Here is an 18422-nt window from a genome sequence, read left to right on the forward strand (position 1 = left end):
TCAAGAGGAAGTCAATTCCTTCCTAAAGACATAGTCTCCTCGTAGTCTCTTTGATGTTCATGCCTTTGCTCTATGAGTAGGCCACAGATAGCCAGACTTTTAGAGCTCCTCCCACTACTGACCCAATTAGCACCTGTTATCTTCCCAAAGCCCATGGGTTTAACTAGAAGATTTGATTTGCGTTCCAAAGAGAAATTAAAAAGCAAAACATAAGACCAGAGAGTGTTTTTATTTATTACTTGATATTTGTTTTTTTTTTTACTTCTCCAGAGACAGAACCCTGTGAATGGGAGCCCCCTTTCTAGACACGGGGTTCCATGCTCTAGTAGGTCATGGTGGATTGGAAGCTGGGTCGTAGGCAATTACTGCTACTAATTAAAATCTGCAAATAAATCTCTTTCTAATTGAAGGTGAGTGTATCCAAGGATGTCTTTACAATAACACTTTCTACTCATTTACACTTACATGTGAGTGGAAGGAAAAGGTGGGGCTGGGGTAGGGTACAGGTAGTAACCTGTCTTTGTGGTGCTTCAGTTGGATTCAGCTGACTTGGCCAGTTCGTACCCGAGAGGGGGAGTGAGTATTGAGGAACGTCAGGTAAAGATAGTAAAGAAAAGACAGAGACACAGAATAGAGTCAGGAGGACAATCCAGTGAATCCTGAATGTACCAAGTTTATTCTTCAAAATCCTTATATACCCCAACCAAAAAGGGGGAAATGGCAAAAGACTTTTTTAAAAAATCATGTTGCAAAGAAGAAACAGATTTTCTTCCTTAATTCTCCAAACATTTGGTAACCTTAGGCTAAATCTCTGCCCTTGAGGGTTAAGAGTAACCACACCTCAGACCGAGTCCATGCCTAAGACCAAACATCCTAGAGTAGCCACACCTTAGACCTTTAGGTCTTATGGCTTTAATCTTGGAAGAGTAAGGATAGTTTTGAACTCTCTGAGTTAAGCCAAGATGAAGCAGAGCCGTCTCTGTGGGCCCTGACAGGTACAAATACACCCACCCTGTTCATCTTGATTCAAAATTATGCTTGTTGTAGTAAACATATCATTCATGTTCTTGAAATTCAAGTATATCTTGGGTGGAGTAGCCTGCCACCTGTCTTATAACTGTGACTGAAAGACTCATTGTAATTGGCACACATAGAAACCAGGTGTCATTCCTACCCACCTTCTTTGCTACCCAAAAGTCCCAGTCTCTCTGCACCTCAGTTTATACTTGAGGAAAAAAAATGGCCAGGAAATATAGCCTACCTCTTGGGCTGCTAGCAACAGTAATGGCCGAGGAACCATGACTTGCCAAATTCAAATGGTGAGTTTCCAAATACAATAGCAAAACTATCTGCAGAGCAAAAGCCTCCAGATGAGCTGCCACCAACAAATGACACCTGTACAGAGGGCAGAACAAGCTAGCTAGCAAGAGTCTTTAGGATCGCCTCTGTTGGACAGCTCATGAAGTCAGGGCACCTTTAGGCTAGGAGGATATGACACATTGCCAAGACACTTGTTGCAGAATTTGGTTACTTCTGCTGTTCTGAACCATGGGGATGGAAGAGGAGGATATGTGTCTAGGTGATGCCTGTTGTCATGGCGTAATTGTAAATAACATCTCCTTTCATCACGTTCTGGTTTGAGAGGTAAGATATCTATCTGGTCTAACTACCCACTGGGATTCTTCATTCACGTCGAGGTCAGCCTCTGGTACCAAGCTGTGTTTTTCTTTCTTCATAAACAAGTTCCATCCCTGCTCTTTCCATCAAGGAAGGACATTGGATAGACTCGGAGGAGCTGCTTATATGAAACGTAGACTTCTTCTGAGAGTCATTTGGAAAGAATTCAAAGGAATTGAAAACATTACCTTCTTACAGAAGTGAAATGTTACTTGGTAAGCCACGTGTGACAATTAGAATAATCTCAGCTAAATGCTTTTAGAAAGACAATTTTACTTCATCTTTACTGGACTAGGATTATTATAATCTCAGTTCTGCAGGTAACTACCTTTTTAAGATTGGTAGAAGATCCTAATGATGAGGGAAAGAACAGGGGTTGGGATCCAGGCAGCCTGGTTCAAGCCCAGTGTTGATGTGTTGCCTCACATAAGGGGAAGATGGACACTGATAGTCCATGGTGACATTTGCTGGTCATTAGCCTGACTCAGAGTCCCAGCATCTCTCAGTTCAGACCCTTCAGTGGGTGTTTCTATCTTTGGATAAATACATGCCATTTACTCATTTAAAAAGGAAGAAAATTTATCTCAAGATAAATGATGCAAAAGCGAATTTTTAAAACTCAAATAACATTTAAGCTAACACTTGCCATCATTTTATGTCAGTAGAATGTTATGAATTAAATTATATTAAGAATTCCCCCTTTTTCCTTTTGTTTTTGTTTTAGTTTTTCTTCTCTCTTAAATTCTATCTTGTTTTATTTTTTGAAGGAGAATGGAGACAGGTGGGATTAGAAGGTATGATGTGAAAGACACAATAAGTAAATAAATTAAATAAATGTAAAATAAAATAACTAAAGGCAGGCTTCCTCAAACATTTCTTTCTTTCTTTTTTTGTGTTGTTGTGTTTATTTGTTTGTTTGTTTTTTGAGACAGGGTTTCCCTGTGTAGCTTTGGAAACTGACCTAGAACTATGTCTTGTAGTCCAGGTGGGTCTCAAACTCACAGACATCTGCCTGCCTCTGCCTCCAGAATGCTGGGATTAAAGGTGTGTGCCACCACCACCACCCAGCTCCCCAGATGTCTCAAAAAAAAATAGAAAAGGTTGGAACACTTTTCAATTTATCTTCAGGGACCAGTTTTCTCTCCTATTAAAACTTGACATTATTAGAAGGGGAAACAAGTAACCAATATATTTCATACATTTGAATGTGAACAGTTTAACAACAGACATTTAGCAAATTGAACCCAGCAACATGTAATAGAATTATGTACCATGGCTAAGTTCAATTTATCCTGAAAATTCAAAGTTAATTTAGCATATGAGAAACCAAACAGAAACAGATGAATTCAAACAAGACTAAGGGATATTATCAAGTAAGTGAAAAGATGTTACAGAGTGGGAGGAAATTTTACAAACCAATTACAATGTAATATTATTTCATACACACAATATGATTATAATGAAAAAGAGAATAACAAGAGTTGAGAATGTGGAAGAAAAACTGCAGTTCTCATGCACTGGTGGGCAAAAGGTGCCGTGGTGTAATCAGGTGGAAGATAATCTGGCAAGTCTTCAAAACCTTCACCAAAAAATGAAGGGCCATCTAGAAGGTTCTGTGAGTAAAATCTCCTGTGCTGTGGAATAATTCTTTTGTACACTGTGAATATTTAGTATTCTCATTGGTTTAATAAGGAGCCAACTGCCCAATAGCTAGGCAGAAAGAGGTTAGGCAGGAGAACACTGGGAAGAAGAAAGATGGAGTAGCAGCCAGGCAGGCTGGAAGCAGAAGAACATGCTGTGCTGAAAGAAAAAGGCACTGCAGTGTGGTAGGGAGTAGGTAATAAATATGGGTTAATGTAAGATATAAGAGCTAGTTAGTAATAAGCCTAAGCTATTGGCTGAGCATTTATAATAATAAGTTTCTGTGTGGTTATTTGGGAGCAAGCCAGTGGGACAGAAACTTCTGCCTACACAGCTGTCATGCAAGTCTTGACCCACAGTGTAAGAAGAGAATGCCATCCTCTGACCTCCATAGACTCCATGGAGCATACACACTTGTGTGCACATGTTTATACAGTGATAAATAAAGTAGGCCTTTTAACAGTAAAAGAAAAGACAGAAAAGTAAAATGTGTCAGTGCTGTTCGGTGCATTGCAGTTTGGACACAAAAAGGTAAGTGAAGTATTGACATATCTATCTGGATAAACCTTTACAGACATGCTAAATAAAAGAAACCAACCACAGAAGTCACACACACTGTGTGAGTCCATGTTGGGTACAGGTTAGATCAAAACAAACTAGTGTTTGTCAAGAGCTAATAAAGAATGAAGTAGGGATGTTCGTGAGTCCAGGGTTTCTTTCAAGGTGTTAGAACTTTGAAACTTAGTGTAAATTATTGTACAGGCTTGCAAAAATATACAAAATAAATTCACTGTGTTTATTTTTGAAGTGTGATAAGGGTAGTGTTTGGAAATGACAGAGTGAAGGCTTCAATGATATCACCAGGACAAATCTGTCTCTGTCTGTAGCTCTCCTCTGAGGTGACCACCTTCAGGCTGCCTTTTCTACCATGCTTACATTCATCCAGTGTTTAAAAAAGCACCAAAGAAATCCTTTTAAACCTTTTATGTAAAATTTTAGCTTGATTGTCTGTGGCCATGCCACAGCTAGGGTCAGTGAGTGCAGTAGTTTCCCTGTTGCAGTGACAAAATGCATGACAAATGCAACTTACAAAGACTGGATTTATTTAACTTCACAGTTTGAGGGTATAGTCTATCATGACAGGAAGTTACGGTAATGAGTGTGTGAAGCAGCTAATCACATTGTGTCCACAGTCAGGAAACAGAGAGCAACAAATCCCAGCATTCAGTTCACAGTTCAGTCTGTGAACCCAGCCACTCACATTTAGGGTGGGTCTTCCCACTTCAGTTTACATAATATAGAAAAAAACATGCTGATACACCCTGAGAAATGTCTCCAATGTGATTCTAGATCCCATCTTGTTGACAATCTCCATAAATCATCTCTTACTGAAGGGACCAGACTGTCACCCAGCTCCCTGCTTTAGCAACCATGACAGGCTACAGAAAAGACCCAGCAAGATGTAGGCCTCTGACTCAGCAAAATGTGATGCCCAACCTCCTAGTCACTAGGAGGTCAGATACACTCCATGTGGCAAGGAACCAATCAGAAGTTAGCTAGTAGGCTCTGGACGTGTTTTACAGTAACAGTGACATAATAGTGGTGTACAGAGCAGAACAACTGCCCTGTACATAGGCCATAGCAACCAGTTGGTCATCCAAGCCCAGAAGTACACCAATCCTGAGACTGTTGCATACCCATACACATTCCCCTTGTTGTACCCAATAAATTCCCTGCCTCCAGGCTCCTTCTGGTCCTTCTTGCCCCACCCACTATATCAGACTGATGGAGGAAATGAGTTAATACAGTTAACTTGTTACATAATAAAAGACTCTGCTTTTGCATTGGAATGGATCTCTTGGTGATTTTGGGGTTCAGAATTTGAGCATAACATTATTAGCCTAGATCTGAGTCACACATCCACTTCTGGAAATCTATAAGTGGGAGGAAGGGGCTTTGGAGCCTCAAGAACATAGGGACAATCAGATACCCAGGATAAGCAGTTCCCCTGAGATACAAGGAGTGTTCTTACCAAAAGTAGACAAGGACATTTACTAGGCCAAAAGACAACTGAGGTTGCACAACTAAGCCATGTGACCTTGAGTAACTTCCATGCCTTGATTTTCTCACCTGTAAAGGGAGAACAGTAGGACCTCTTTTCAGGTTGTTAACACTGAAATGAGTTATTATATAAACCACTCGGGACATAGCAAAGGCTGTGTGGTATTCACTACCACTATGGGCAGTAGCATCTCTTCCTAGATGTCTATAATTAGCCTCAGTTATGACTTTAGTTGCTTACTTCCTCATCAGAATGAATCTTCCTTTGGTCCTAAGTCAGTCATTTTTGGATGCTTTCTATAGAGCCAGCTCTTGTTTTTCTGTATAGAGTGACTGAAGCCTTCTGCAATTCTTACACAGGAATTTGAAGCAATAATGATAACAGCAGCAATGCTTTCTACAACATTGCTAGGACTGGCTATCTTGAAAGCATAACCTCCAACCATCTGTAGTTCTAAACACAGAGTCCAGAACTATGCTTAAGGGGTAAGCCCTATAAGAGCCTTATACGGGTGTTTAGTGTGTACCCATGTCTTCCCTAAGGACGCACTGTCTTTAGGACACAGAGGATGTCTTTAAGTCCTAGGATCCCAGAGCCCTTTTGCTTGCTTGGGTCCTGGGTGCTCCAGGTCACATTAGGTCAGATGGCCATGCTACCTTTATCTGCAGACAGAGGGCTGTAGGAAATTCTGGAAATGCCTCCCCACATGTGAATGAAAGCTGAAAACACATTGAATGGATTTCACACTTGGAGCATGAATCCATCCCCACAATCCAGTCCTCAAAAGTGCTGTGCAGTTTTGCTTTTTGTCAACCTGTCACTAGCCAGAGTCATGTGGGAAGAGGAGATGTTGATAAAGAAATTGCCTTCACCAGATTGCCTGTAGGCAAGTCTGGGGAGGAACTTCCTTGATCAATGATTGATGTGAGAGGGACCAGCCCACTGTGGGGTTGGGGGTCCCAACCCCCTTGGGCAGGCTTGTATAAGAAAGCAGGCTGAGGAAACCCTGGGGAGCAAGCCAGGAAGTAGACTTTTCTATGGCCTCTGCTTCAGCGCCTGCCACTTGATGGAGTTCCTGCCTTGGCTTCATTTAGTGAAGGATTATGAAATGGACACATACGCCAAGCAAACACTTTCCTCCCAAGCTGCTTTTGGTCACAGTCTTTATCACAGTAAGAGAAAGCAAACAAAATACTCTGAATGATTTTCTTTTTTGTGTGTTACAAGTCTCAGATCAGGATTATAAAATATGGCTGCTTTGGGGGATGGGAAATTGGAAGACAGGCTATTTTATCAGGGCTGTCAGTTATGCTATCAGGTGACATGAGAGAAATTAGCAGCTCTGTGAAGAGAACGTTATTTTTTTTTCCCCCTGGGCTGGATTGGGTTAGACTGATGTAGGCAACGTGAAAATAAAAGAAAGCAGACAGGCATCTCCAGAAGCAGAATTGCTCTTTAATCAGAACAACTGAAGGGCCACAGTCTCTGCTCAGAGGGGGGACTGTGCTGTGGGGGCGGGAATGTGGATCTCATCAGAAGCTTCCACTGGTGTTGTCAGTCAAGGTCAACTTTCTTGTACCCGGCTTTTCAGTCCACCGAGGCTTTAGGTAATTAACCCTTCACTCCTCCAAGATCACACACACACACACACACACACACACACACACACACACACACAGAGAGAGAGAGAGAGAGAGAGAGAGAGAGAGAGAGAGAGAGAGAGAGAGAGGACTAACACAGGGGTATTTGTAAATAATGCCAAGTGGCTAGGGGTTGGCTTGATTCCTGGTCACCTGGATCCCTATAGCAACCCCTGGGTTTCAACACCTAGGAAATAGATCTCTGGGTGTATCTGTAAAGATGTTTCTTGGGGGACTTATCTGAGGTAAGAAGAAACACTCCCCCATGAACTTTAGGATTACCATCCCAGGGACTGGAGTCTCAAACAGTATAAAAAGGAGAAAGTGAGCTGAGCATCAAAGTGTATCTCTCTCTGCTTCTGGAACGGAAGCGTGTGACCAGCTGCCATGGGAGCTCCTCAGCATACCTTCCCCACTAACATAAACTGCATCCCCTCAAACTATAACCAAGACAAATTACTTTTTTCCTGGTATTTTGCCATAGCAATGAGAAAATTAACTAATATCCTAGGTCTACGGGCTAGTTCAGCCCCTACCTCTGTATAATCCTGCTTCTCTTTCTTAATTTTTCTGACACATAGTTGGAATTCTCAACCCCAGCTCAGCATTCTTCAGGAAAACCCCAAGTCCATAAGGCATTGAAGAAGGTCTCTCCAGGGGACATCTTCCTTCAAACAAGTTCTGCAAGACAGGGAAGAACATAGCAGACAGATAGGGGAGGAGGCTCAGTAAAGGATGGTTAATAAACATTCTAGTCTAGTTTCACCTGAGGCACTGCTCTGCTGATGGCCATTCTCTTGCTAGCATGTGGAAGAAAATGGTAGACTGTTGATGAATCCTCATAATGTCAGAGGAGGATCAGGAGAAAGGCGTGTGGGCACCCGTGTGGCTGGCTGGACTCAGACTCTTGAGTCATGAGACTTTTCTTCAAGAGATACCAAACTGTGATAAAGGCTCTCGATGATTTGAGCTGAGGACAACGTCAAATTCCTCACAGACAGTTTGAGTTAACCTCCTTTCTGAGCCATCCAGACCTTGTCTGTGAAGCAGAGGCTCTAGTTGAGCTGTGTGACATAGACTGTCCTCCTTAAAGATGACCTTTGGCAGTCTCATACTTGGTTATCCAGATTTGATCACATAGCCACCAAACCCAACTTTAGGGAGTGTTAGGTCCCCTAAAGTCTCCAAGATGTCAGGGGTAGGTTCAGGAGAGAACACAGTGGGTTGCAGGAATCTGGCAATAGCTTAACCAGACTCTTCCCATCATGGTGGGCAGAGAGTTTTTCCCTCACAAAGATGGGCTGCTCTCTTTTTTCTGGACTTGGCTTTGCCTTTCCTGCTCACTCTGAATTTGACAGGGTCATGCTCGGTGATTTCTGGATGTGTTAGAGCAGCCCACACAATGTTATCTCTGTTCTAGGAATCTCCACCTGGTGGGACTGAAAAGAATGTCCATGTAGGACTAGTTTTAGGAACCCAGTGTCCTACCCGCTGTTCTCAATTTAATAGACAAGGGGAAATGGGTTAGGTCTACTTTTGGGTAGAATCGTGTGGTAATGAAGATGTTTAGGGGACAACTCTGAGCAGATCCTGGGGAGTCCCATGATTTTCATAGATAAATGTTTACTCTCTCAGCTATCTTTATTCTAGAAGAATGGGTACTTCTCAGGAATAGGCAATCCCTTCATGGCTTAAAAATTGATGCTGCTTAATTATCACCATTATAAGGTACTACAGTTTGTGCTAAAACACTAACCCCTGCTGTGGTTTAAGGGGCCTGAACCAAATTCTGCAATCTCAATATCATCTGATGTGAACAGGCTACCAGACAAAGACTTCTCAGAAGAGCTCAATGGAGAAGAGCAACAATGGATTCCTCAGTCATAGACGACATGAATGTCTTCAATAAGGGCTGCTCTTTTGGCCTAGTTTTCTGAGACTCTCTGTAGTCTCTCTACTCAGAGCTGCCAGACAGCAGACAGCTAGAAATGGGAACATTTAAAAAAGTTACTGACATCTTACCAGCATGACAAGTTATATCAGAACTGAAACACTTTATATGAATTTATGTGCAGACAGAAGTTTCTGTTCTGCCTGGTCCCACAGCCATTTAGCCCCAAATAAATACACAGAGGCTTATATTAATTATAAACTGTTTGACCAATGGCTCAGGCTTCTTATTGGCTAGCTTTCTCTTAATTATTATTCCATTTCTATTAAACTGTGTATTGCCACAAGACTGGCTTACCTGTAATGCTCTGGTAATTTACTCCTTCAGTGGCTACATGGTGTCTCCCAGGTGACTCCTTTCTCTCTCTGTCTTCCTCTTCCTAGAGTCCTAGTCTGCTAGCTCTGCCTATACTTCCTGCCTGGCTACTGGCCAATCAGCATTTATTCATCAGACAATAAGAGAAACATATATTCACAGCATACAGAAGGACATCCCCCATCATCTCCTCTTTTGGCCTATGTTCCTGGAATCTCTGCAGTGGCTAACATCCTCTAACCCAGAGCTGCCAGAAAGCAGTCAACTAGGGATGTCAGGGCTTGAAATTACTGACATCTTATCAGGATGACAAGTTATATCAGAACTAAAACATTTTATATGAAGGTATATTTTTGTATTTGTGTTTCACACTCAAGATTTTTTTACTTCTATATTTTGTATTATTTGTGATTCATATTTGTGTCCTCTTACTCTCATACATACAAAATATATTACATATGTATAGTGCATAAAATATGTGTTGTAGATAATATATATGCAAACATAAATGACAAGTGAAAATTTCTATTTGTCACACTGCTCCTGAATAAATAGTATTCTTCCTCAAATCACCAAGTTTTGTAGGGGCTCTTTCCCACAATGATGCAAGAATCTTAGTAGTTCCCCTAAAAAAAATAAATAAAGAAGATTTAAGCCTGATTCCCATGGGGGAATCAATTTTCATAGCTACTACATTCTTCTATAAATGTAGAAAATCAATTGCTAGTTTCATTCTTTAATTTCTATTGAAAGCCTCTGAATTAATGAAACAAACATGAGTAACACAAGAATCCATGGATTCATTTGGCTGGGGACTCCTGGGCAATTCCTCCAAAGAGCACTTTCAAACCTCAGTCAGAGCCAAATCCTCAGTAACTGGTGTACTTGGCAGTCACCTACCTCTCTGTTGTGAGCCAGACACATGAGGTAGTGTTGAGTCAGGGTATCACTCAGTAGCAGTAAGGGACTAGGAAAGACAGGGTGAGGTCCCCTAAAGGCTCCAAGATGTTAGGGTAGGCTCAGTGAGAGAACCACACTGTAAGGGGCCCCCATGTGAGAACAGAGTTAGAAAGAAGATGGACCACACCTCCAGGGCTAGCGCCTGGCTCTGCTCCAGTTTGGGAATTGCCCAGGCCTCCAGAAAGCACAAATTTCCTTTATTCCCTGTAAATGGCACCTGGCCTATTGTCGGGTGTATTATTACACAGAACACCGTGGAATGGAGTTGTTGCAGCCTGATCTTGTATCAGTGAAAGCCCTGTGGCTTCCCATTATAAATATTGTGTCTCTGTAATCCAAAGATAGAGAGTGAATCATAAAGGAAGATTAATAATAATTGCATCAAATTCCTAAAGTGAAAGAGTAAAAGAAAATGTTAAATATTACCTTGATTTCATAAAAAGTACTTTATGTATATTTCTAAAGACATTCACATACATTAAGAACTTTGTGTTTTTATGCATTTCTAAGACTTATGCATTTTTCATAATGAACATGTAGTTATTTTAAGTTTAGAAAAAAATTAACTGTAAAAAAAGCTAACTGTGGGCCGGAGAGCCCAGGTCCTCTGGAAGAGCAGCCAGTCCTCTTAATCACCTCTTCCAGAGGACCTGGGCTCACTTCTCAGCACCCACATGACAGCTCACAACTCTCTGTGACTCTAGTTCCAGAGAATCTGATGCCATCTGATGTTGAAAGGAAAAGATTAACAAGATTTATACATATTATAAAATTATGTGTACTATAACTGTATCTGAACAATAACTGGGAAAAGATAAGTAAGTGTTCAATAGATATTTTGGCCAATGAAAATTATGGACATATTGTCCCATTTAAAAATAACCTTTGGAGCTTAACATGGTGGCTATAATTATATCACTTGAGAGGCAGAGGCAGGAAGATAGTGAATTTCAGAGTAGCCTGAGCTGCAGAACGAGTTCCTTATCCAAAAAGAAAAAAAAAAAATTTCTGAGGCTATGTGTTAGTTCAAGTATAGCATTTGACTCACATGTATGCAGTGCCCTGGGTTCAATTCCCAGGAACACACACGCACGCGCACACACACACACACACACACACACACACACACACACACACACACACACACACACACACTAGGACAGGGCAGTCTAAGTCCCAGCTCCAGTCCCACACTGGCCAGGAAACCTCTTCCTCCAATCTGTTCACACTCTAAGAGAGCAAAGACACTGTCTTCATGTGCACACCCCTCATGTCTTCAACAAACAGCGCCTGGCAATGGAAGTTGTTCTAAATCAACAAACCAAAGGCAGAAAGGCAAACTGGATCGTTTATTATTTTGTTTTCACTATTTCCAGTAATCTGTCTCTCAAAGGGGAGAAACAGGTGCGACTGGTAGCAGAAGCCTTCTTACGTGCATAGCTCTGGGCACAATGCATGGGGCTCATTCGAGTCTCGGAACTCCAGAGAAGGAGGAACTTAGAAGACTAAGATCCTGGAGTCTACGGACTCTTGGAAGGAGGAACCTTGGGTCCCACGGAACCTGACAGTCGTGCCGACGCGACTACCCGGACTTTGGAACGGAAGGGCTGCGCGTGTCGCTTCCTGCCTGCCGGTGGGGAGGGCCGCAGTGCCGCCGCAATGTTACCCTACCCCGTGAACTTCAAGGTGTCGGCGCGCACCCTCACCGGGGCGCTCAACGCGCACAACAAGGCGGCGGTAGACTGGTGAGGGCAGTGCTTCCGGCCGCCGGCTTCGGCCGCAGTTCGCGAGGGGACGGGGACGAACACGGGGCTTCCGGTCTCCGCCGCCTAGACCGTCGCCGGCCTCCTACAGCTCCCAGATTTTTCTGTGGGCTGAGCGTTTTTCTGTCATATGAGTCGCAAATGTCCCGAGTGGGCAATTCCTTGGAGCAAACACAGTTTCATTCCTGTGCTCTTTTCTCCGCTTCTTATTCCTTTGCTGCTCCCATTTCCTCTGTCAGCCTGAACCAGGGAGGGCTTCCCTCCCTGCACTCCCTGTCTCCTTATCTCTTCCTGGTCCTGACTTTTTCTTACCCGCGCATACAACTCTTTTCCACTTACACCCATTCAACATCACCCTAGATCCGTCTGTCCTGTGCACCTATTCCACTTGTATCTTTCCTGGCTCCTGTGAAACACAGCCGGTTTTCTCCCCATAGTAAAATAACACCGAAGCTCAGAGGACTAATAATAATGCGATGCAAAATTTCATAGCTGTGGTGCTGGGGATGTTGCTACGGAGGTTCAAACCTCTTAATTTCTTTTTAAAAGCTGGTTGGAAGGACTAAGACTAGGCACTTATCCTAGACACGTTGTGGATCCTATGTTGTTATAAAAGTAAACAATGGATGCACAGTGTGTGCATACAAAAAAAATTAGCTCGGATTGGCTTACACATCAAAGCTCTGCTTGCATATCTTTTAGAAACGTTCATATAAGTGAAAATGAGTCTTAATAAATTATTTGTAAGCTTAGCTAGAGCCTTATATAAATGGAACGCTATCACAAACCTCTGACTTTAGTAATATTAGTGATGGTAATATGAACCAGATTGATTTATGTTAGGCAAGAGGAAAATTGAGTTGCTTTGTTTTATATTTACATTTTAACACTGCTGTTTTGCCAGGGGCTGGCAAGGTTTAATTGCTTATGGATGCCATTCGCTTGTGGTAGTGATTGATTCCAATACTGCCCAAACACTACAAGTTCTAGAAAAACATAAAGCTGATATTGTTAAGGTAAGTTAAATTGCACATCAATCCCATAAGTCTGCCTCGACTTTAATACATCATTGGGTTCTCAGTAAGTCATAGGCATAACTGTCAAACAGCCTTTACGTAAAGTTATTTAGGGTTGCCTAGCATTTACATATACATGACTTAATGTCAGTCCAGAATACATTGTTAAGTGCTAGTTCTGGGGCATTTTGAAGAGGTGAACGAAAATACAAGTTTTGTCATTTGCTGTGTCACTCACTCATCCATTAGTTTTGATCACCTTGTACTGAGAATATAAACATGAACCATCTTTGTGGGTGTGAATGAGTCTCACTGTGGTTTTGATTAGTGTTTTCCTGGTTGATAATCATGAACACCTTTCCATAGATAGACCTGTTGGCTATTTGAGTGTCTTCATAAAAATATCATCTCAGATTTTTGCCCATTTTGAAATGTGTTTGTTGTCTTTTTATTATTAAATTGTGGGTTTTAGCGATGTATTTTAAGTGTAAGCTCTTTATCAGACACATGATCTGCAGATATTCTCATTATTTGATCTTCTCTTCACTTCTTTTGATGGTGCCTTTTCAAGAACAAATGGTTTTAATTTTATATTTAATTTTATTTTATTCTTTCTTTCACTTGTGCATTTACTTGTGCTATATTCAGAGAACCATTGCTTTCTCCAACATCAAAACAGTTTGTACCTCTGTTTGTAGGTCCTGGATACATTTTAAGTTAATTTTTGTGTATGGTATGATATTGAGGAAAAAATATAATTGATTTATGTATATTCACCTATGACCTTACTAAACTCACCTCTTAGAATGTTGCCAAGAAAAAGCCAAAACATGGGAAGCATAGTAGCAAGTAGCTGCTAAGTGGAACTTGCTTGCACTGTGAGGCCTGAAGTAGAGATGTCTTGTTTTTCACAGCTAGTCACATGCATGTGTTCATAACTTTGCTTAGCCACCTGCCTGCCCTTCATGCAAATGCCCTACAAGTGTTGGTTTTGTGTTATAAACACACATTATCAGGAAGGGGAGTTGACGTTTGCAAATAATGAAGTCCAGTAGATGTACCTGTGTATAGACAGCATGCATAATACATGTGATGTTCAAATGTAAATGTACTCATATGTGCACAGACACATTTATTAAAAAGAGTTTTACTTGAGGAGTGTAAAGATTAGTAAAATTAGTATTGAGAAAACTTCATTTCTACCTTCTCCATAAATCCTATTGTAATTTATTACTTTTCTACTTTGACATTCATTATCTATGACTGTTTGTGTGTGTGTATATATATACACACACACACACACATGCTTTCCTATGTTTCTGTATATTTGAAGATGTGTGATGTTTATCATTTAAGCGCACTGAACAACAGATCCAGACACTACACTGAGATTAGGGAGTAAAAGTGGAAGGCCTCCATTGTCCCTGTGGAGCTGACAATTCTTGGGCTGGTAGTAGCCAAAGAAGTAAAGTAATTACACATCATACCATAAAAGGGTGCTGAGAGAGAAGGGATGGTCATGAAGACCAGGATGTGATTTGGTTTTTGTGATGACTATAAGATTTACCTCTTACTTTGTGAATATTTAATGTTCAAGAATTTAATCAGATTTACTTTAGAGTTCTGGTAGAATTTTATTTTTAATTTGTATTTGTGATGCTGGGTAATGCCTTGGACATGCTTGCCGTGCACACCAGCACTGCATACCAAGCCCTAATTTTACTTGGTTAAAATTTGGAGACAGGATGCTGCTGCATTGCCCAGGCTGGCCTTGAGTTTGTAGTCCTCCTTCCTCAGCCTCTAGAATATCAGCAACTAATACTGCACCAACAGTTCAAGTTCTATATTTATATTTTAGTATACTTGGAATGTTTATGTATGTTTTGTGTGCATGCATATATCCATGCTTGCATGTGTGGGCACACATGTTTATGGGAGCTGTCTTAGGATTTCTGTTGCTGCGATACAACACAACTAAAAGCAACTTGGGTAGGAAAGGGCTTGTTTTCTCTTCTGCCTTGTAGTTCATCATGCAGGAAAGTCAGGACAAGAACGAAAGGCAGGAACCTGGAGACAAGAACTAATGCAGAGGCCATTGAAGAACACTGCTTATTGGCTTGCTCCTCATGGCTTGCCCAGCCTGCTTTCCTACAGCACCCAATCATCAGTCAAGAAAATGTACCACAGACCGATCTGACAGGGGCATTTCTCAATTGTAGTTTCCTCTTCTAAAATGACTCTACCCTATATCATGTTGACATAAACTAGCCAGCACAAATGCAGTGTGTGCCTGCATATGTGACATCCAGAGGTTGACACTAGGTATCTTACTACTCAGTTGCCATCCATCTTATGTATTGAGGTAGGGTCTCCTGCTGAACCCAAAGGTCATCAATTTGAAAAGTCTAGTTTACCACAGAGAGAGAGAGAGAGACAGAGAGACAGAGAGAGGGAGGGTGTAAGGAGTACGGTTTTTCCGCCCGCCACCTGGTCTGGTCCCGATGCCGCGCCAGCCCCAAATAATGCACAGATACTCTGTATTTGATACAATGCTATTGGCCAGGTGCTAGTTTCTTATCGGCTAGCTCTGTCTTAATTATTAACCCATTTCTATGTATTTCCACGTGGTCTTACCGAGAGCGGAGGAATGGCGGTTCTGTTCTCTCCAGGCTCTCCATCCTGACTCCTCCTTACTACTTCCTATTTCCTCCTTGTCTCCTAGTCCCTCCTATCTTCCTTTCCTATTGGCCAACAGTGCTTTATTCATTAACCAGAATGAGAAACATATACATAATGGCATCTCCCATCAGGAGGGAGAGAGAGAGAGAAAGAGAGAGAGAATAATAGAATAATAGAATATAGGAAAATGTTCTTCTTAGCTATTCATGATTTTAGATGTTTTACAAAAATTAGGTTTTAGGAAAACTAAGCTCTAAGATGACCTGGAATTTTACCAAGGCATTTGAGAAATTTTGTTTTGTTTTAATACCTGATATTAAAATATTTAGACTATGCTTCATTTTTCACATTTCAAAGGCATTGTGATCTAAAATTAAACACACAATTTAAAAATAAATAATAAAAATGTCTTCATTTCAAAATTAATACTAGTTTCCTACTAAGTCATACCAAACTGTTTTTATCGGCTGAGTGGTTAATATATTGTGAGAATGATGTCTGGTATCATCTGATGCAAGTGTGTGCTTGATCCTATTTCTCCTCACAACTAGGTTAAGTGGGCCAGGGAGAACTACCACCATAACATTGGCTCACCATATTGCCTGCGCTTGGCTTCTGCTGATGTCAATGGCAAGATCATTGTGTGGGATGTAGCAGCAGGAGTTGCTCAGTGTGAGATCCAAGAGCATGCCAAGCCCATCCAAGGTGAGGAGCCCAGCTCTGAGAGCTTGTTAACACTCTCACTTTTAAAACACTTTTGTCTTTAGTTCTCTCTCTATTTGTTTGATGTGGTTACTTCCAGGTTAACTCTTAGGAGGTGTTTAGCCTATCTACTGATAGGAATTTAACATTCTATTCTCTATCATTCCACCTTTGGGCACTGTTTCCTCAAATTTAACTGATTCATACTATAGTAAAATGCATGGGTTTCAGTACTGGCCTCAGCTTCATTGATGATACTCTTGAGCTACCAAAGTACAAACTATCAAGTACACTTGTCTGAATGACTAGAGTGAAATAGCTAGCAGTATTGATGATAAAGTGATAGAGACTAACAAACTTTTATTCTCATACTCATAACAGAGTCGCTTGGTTTTTTCTTTTAATGTTATTCTTCTAAAACTATTACAGTGTTCTTCACACAAGTCTTTGACAATGTCTCCTGTTTGGCTGAAACACACACACACACACACACACACACACACACGAGGGGATGAGCATAGGTGGATTTGGGTGCAAACACTCATATCAAGGCTAGATGAGACAACCCAGTAGGAGGAAAAAGGGTCCCACGAGAAGGCGAAAAAGTCAGAGATACCTCCACTTCCACTTTTAGGGTCCCTCAAAAACTCCAAGCTAAACAACCACAGCTTGTATGTAGAAAGCCTAGGTCAGATTCATCCAGGCTCCCTGATTGCCACCTCAGTCTCAGTGAGCTCCTATGAGCTCTGCTAGTTGATTCTGTAGGCCCTGTTCTGGTGCTCTGACTCCTTAGGCTCCTACAATCCTTCCTTCCCCACTTCTTCAGAGTTCTGCCAAGTGTTTGGCTGTGGGTGTCTGTATCTGTTCCCATTAACTGCTAGAGGAATCCTCTGTGATGACAATTGGGCTAGACATCTATCTGTGAGTATAGCAGAATACCAGTGAATCATCCACTGGTGGTTTTGTTTTTGTTTTTGTTTTCTCTTTTTTTTTAAATTTAATTCATTATTTTACATGTCGATCCCAGTTCCCTCTCCCTCCCCCCTCCCTTTTACCCCCTCTGCCCCCTCACATGCACCCTGACCACCCTCCCCTCTCATCCCCCCACCCCAATTCCACATGTAGGGCAATGCCATCCAGGTGGGGTCATGTAGATCTGACAGGTCATTTGAAGTAGGGACTAGGACTTCTCTCCTGTCTCTAGGTTAAGGTAGTATCCCTCCATGGGGGATGTGTTTGCAAGGTCCTTTTGTGCACCAGGGATACATCCTGGTTCCACTGTCTAAGGTCCCTTAGACTGCTCAGTCCTTCGGATGAGACCCATATTCAGGGAGGCCTGAGTCAGTCCCATGCTGGCTTCCCAGCTATCAGTCTGGGGGCCCGTTAGCTCCTCCTTGTTTGGGTCAGCTGTCTCTATGTGTTTCTGCCGCCTGGTCTTGTCCTCTCCATCTGCATCTGGGTTCTAGTTCAACTCAGTGTTTAGGTCTGGGTGTTTGCTACTGTTTCCAACAGGTATTAGATGAGGGCTCCATGGATAAGTTAGATGTTGATCTCATTATCTGGGAAGGGCATTTATGGTAGCCTTTCCACGGATGTTCAAATTGTTAGTTGGTGGAAGTCTTGTAGGTCTCTAGACCTTTCTTTGTGTTCAATTTTATCTTCAAACCAAAATTGGCTCCTTCTTTTATGTTCTCGTTCTCTCTCTCTCTCTCTCTCTCTCTCTCTCTCTCTCTCTCTCTCTCTCTCTCTCTCTCCTGTCTTCTATTCCTACCCTGATTCAATCTTCCTAGTCACATGTGTTTTCCTCTCCTCCCCCTCTCTTTCTCCTACTTCTCTCTCCATTCACTGCCCCCCCCCACTTCCCTGTGCTCTGTAATCCACCCACAAAATCTGTTTCCTTTCCCCAGGATGATCCATGTATCCCCCTAGACCTACCCTTTTTATATCTAACTTCTCTAGGTCTGTGGACTGTAGTGTGATTTTCCTTTACTAATAGCCACTTACAAATGAGTACAC

At 41.8% G+C, this 18422-nt stretch overlaps 1 protein-coding gene across 1 annotated transcript in view; it reads left to right on the forward strand.

Moving 5' to 3' along the window:
* The first annotated feature begins 11809 nt into the window (after positions 1-11809).
* Wdr11 (WD repeat domain 11) overlaps positions 11810-18422 on the forward strand; it is a 45598-nt gene continuing 38985 nt past the window's right edge. Inside the window, exons 1-3 of the mRNA XM_051193140.1 lie at positions 11810-11991; positions 12914-13025; positions 16256-16409. Of these exons, the coding sequence (XP_051049097.1) occupies positions 11906-11991; positions 12914-13025; positions 16256-16409 (352 nt within the window). The 5' untranslated portion in view covers positions 11810-11905. The remainder of the gene's footprint in view (positions 11992-12913; positions 13026-16255; positions 16410-18422) is intronic.

This window comes from Phodopus roborovskii, unplaced genomic scaffold, assembly GCF_943737965.1.
Source record: "Phodopus roborovskii unplaced genomic scaffold, PHOROB, whole genome shotgun sequence".
In the NCBI taxonomy this organism is placed as follows: domain Eukaryota; kingdom Metazoa; phylum Chordata; class Mammalia; order Rodentia; family Cricetidae; genus Phodopus; species Phodopus roborovskii.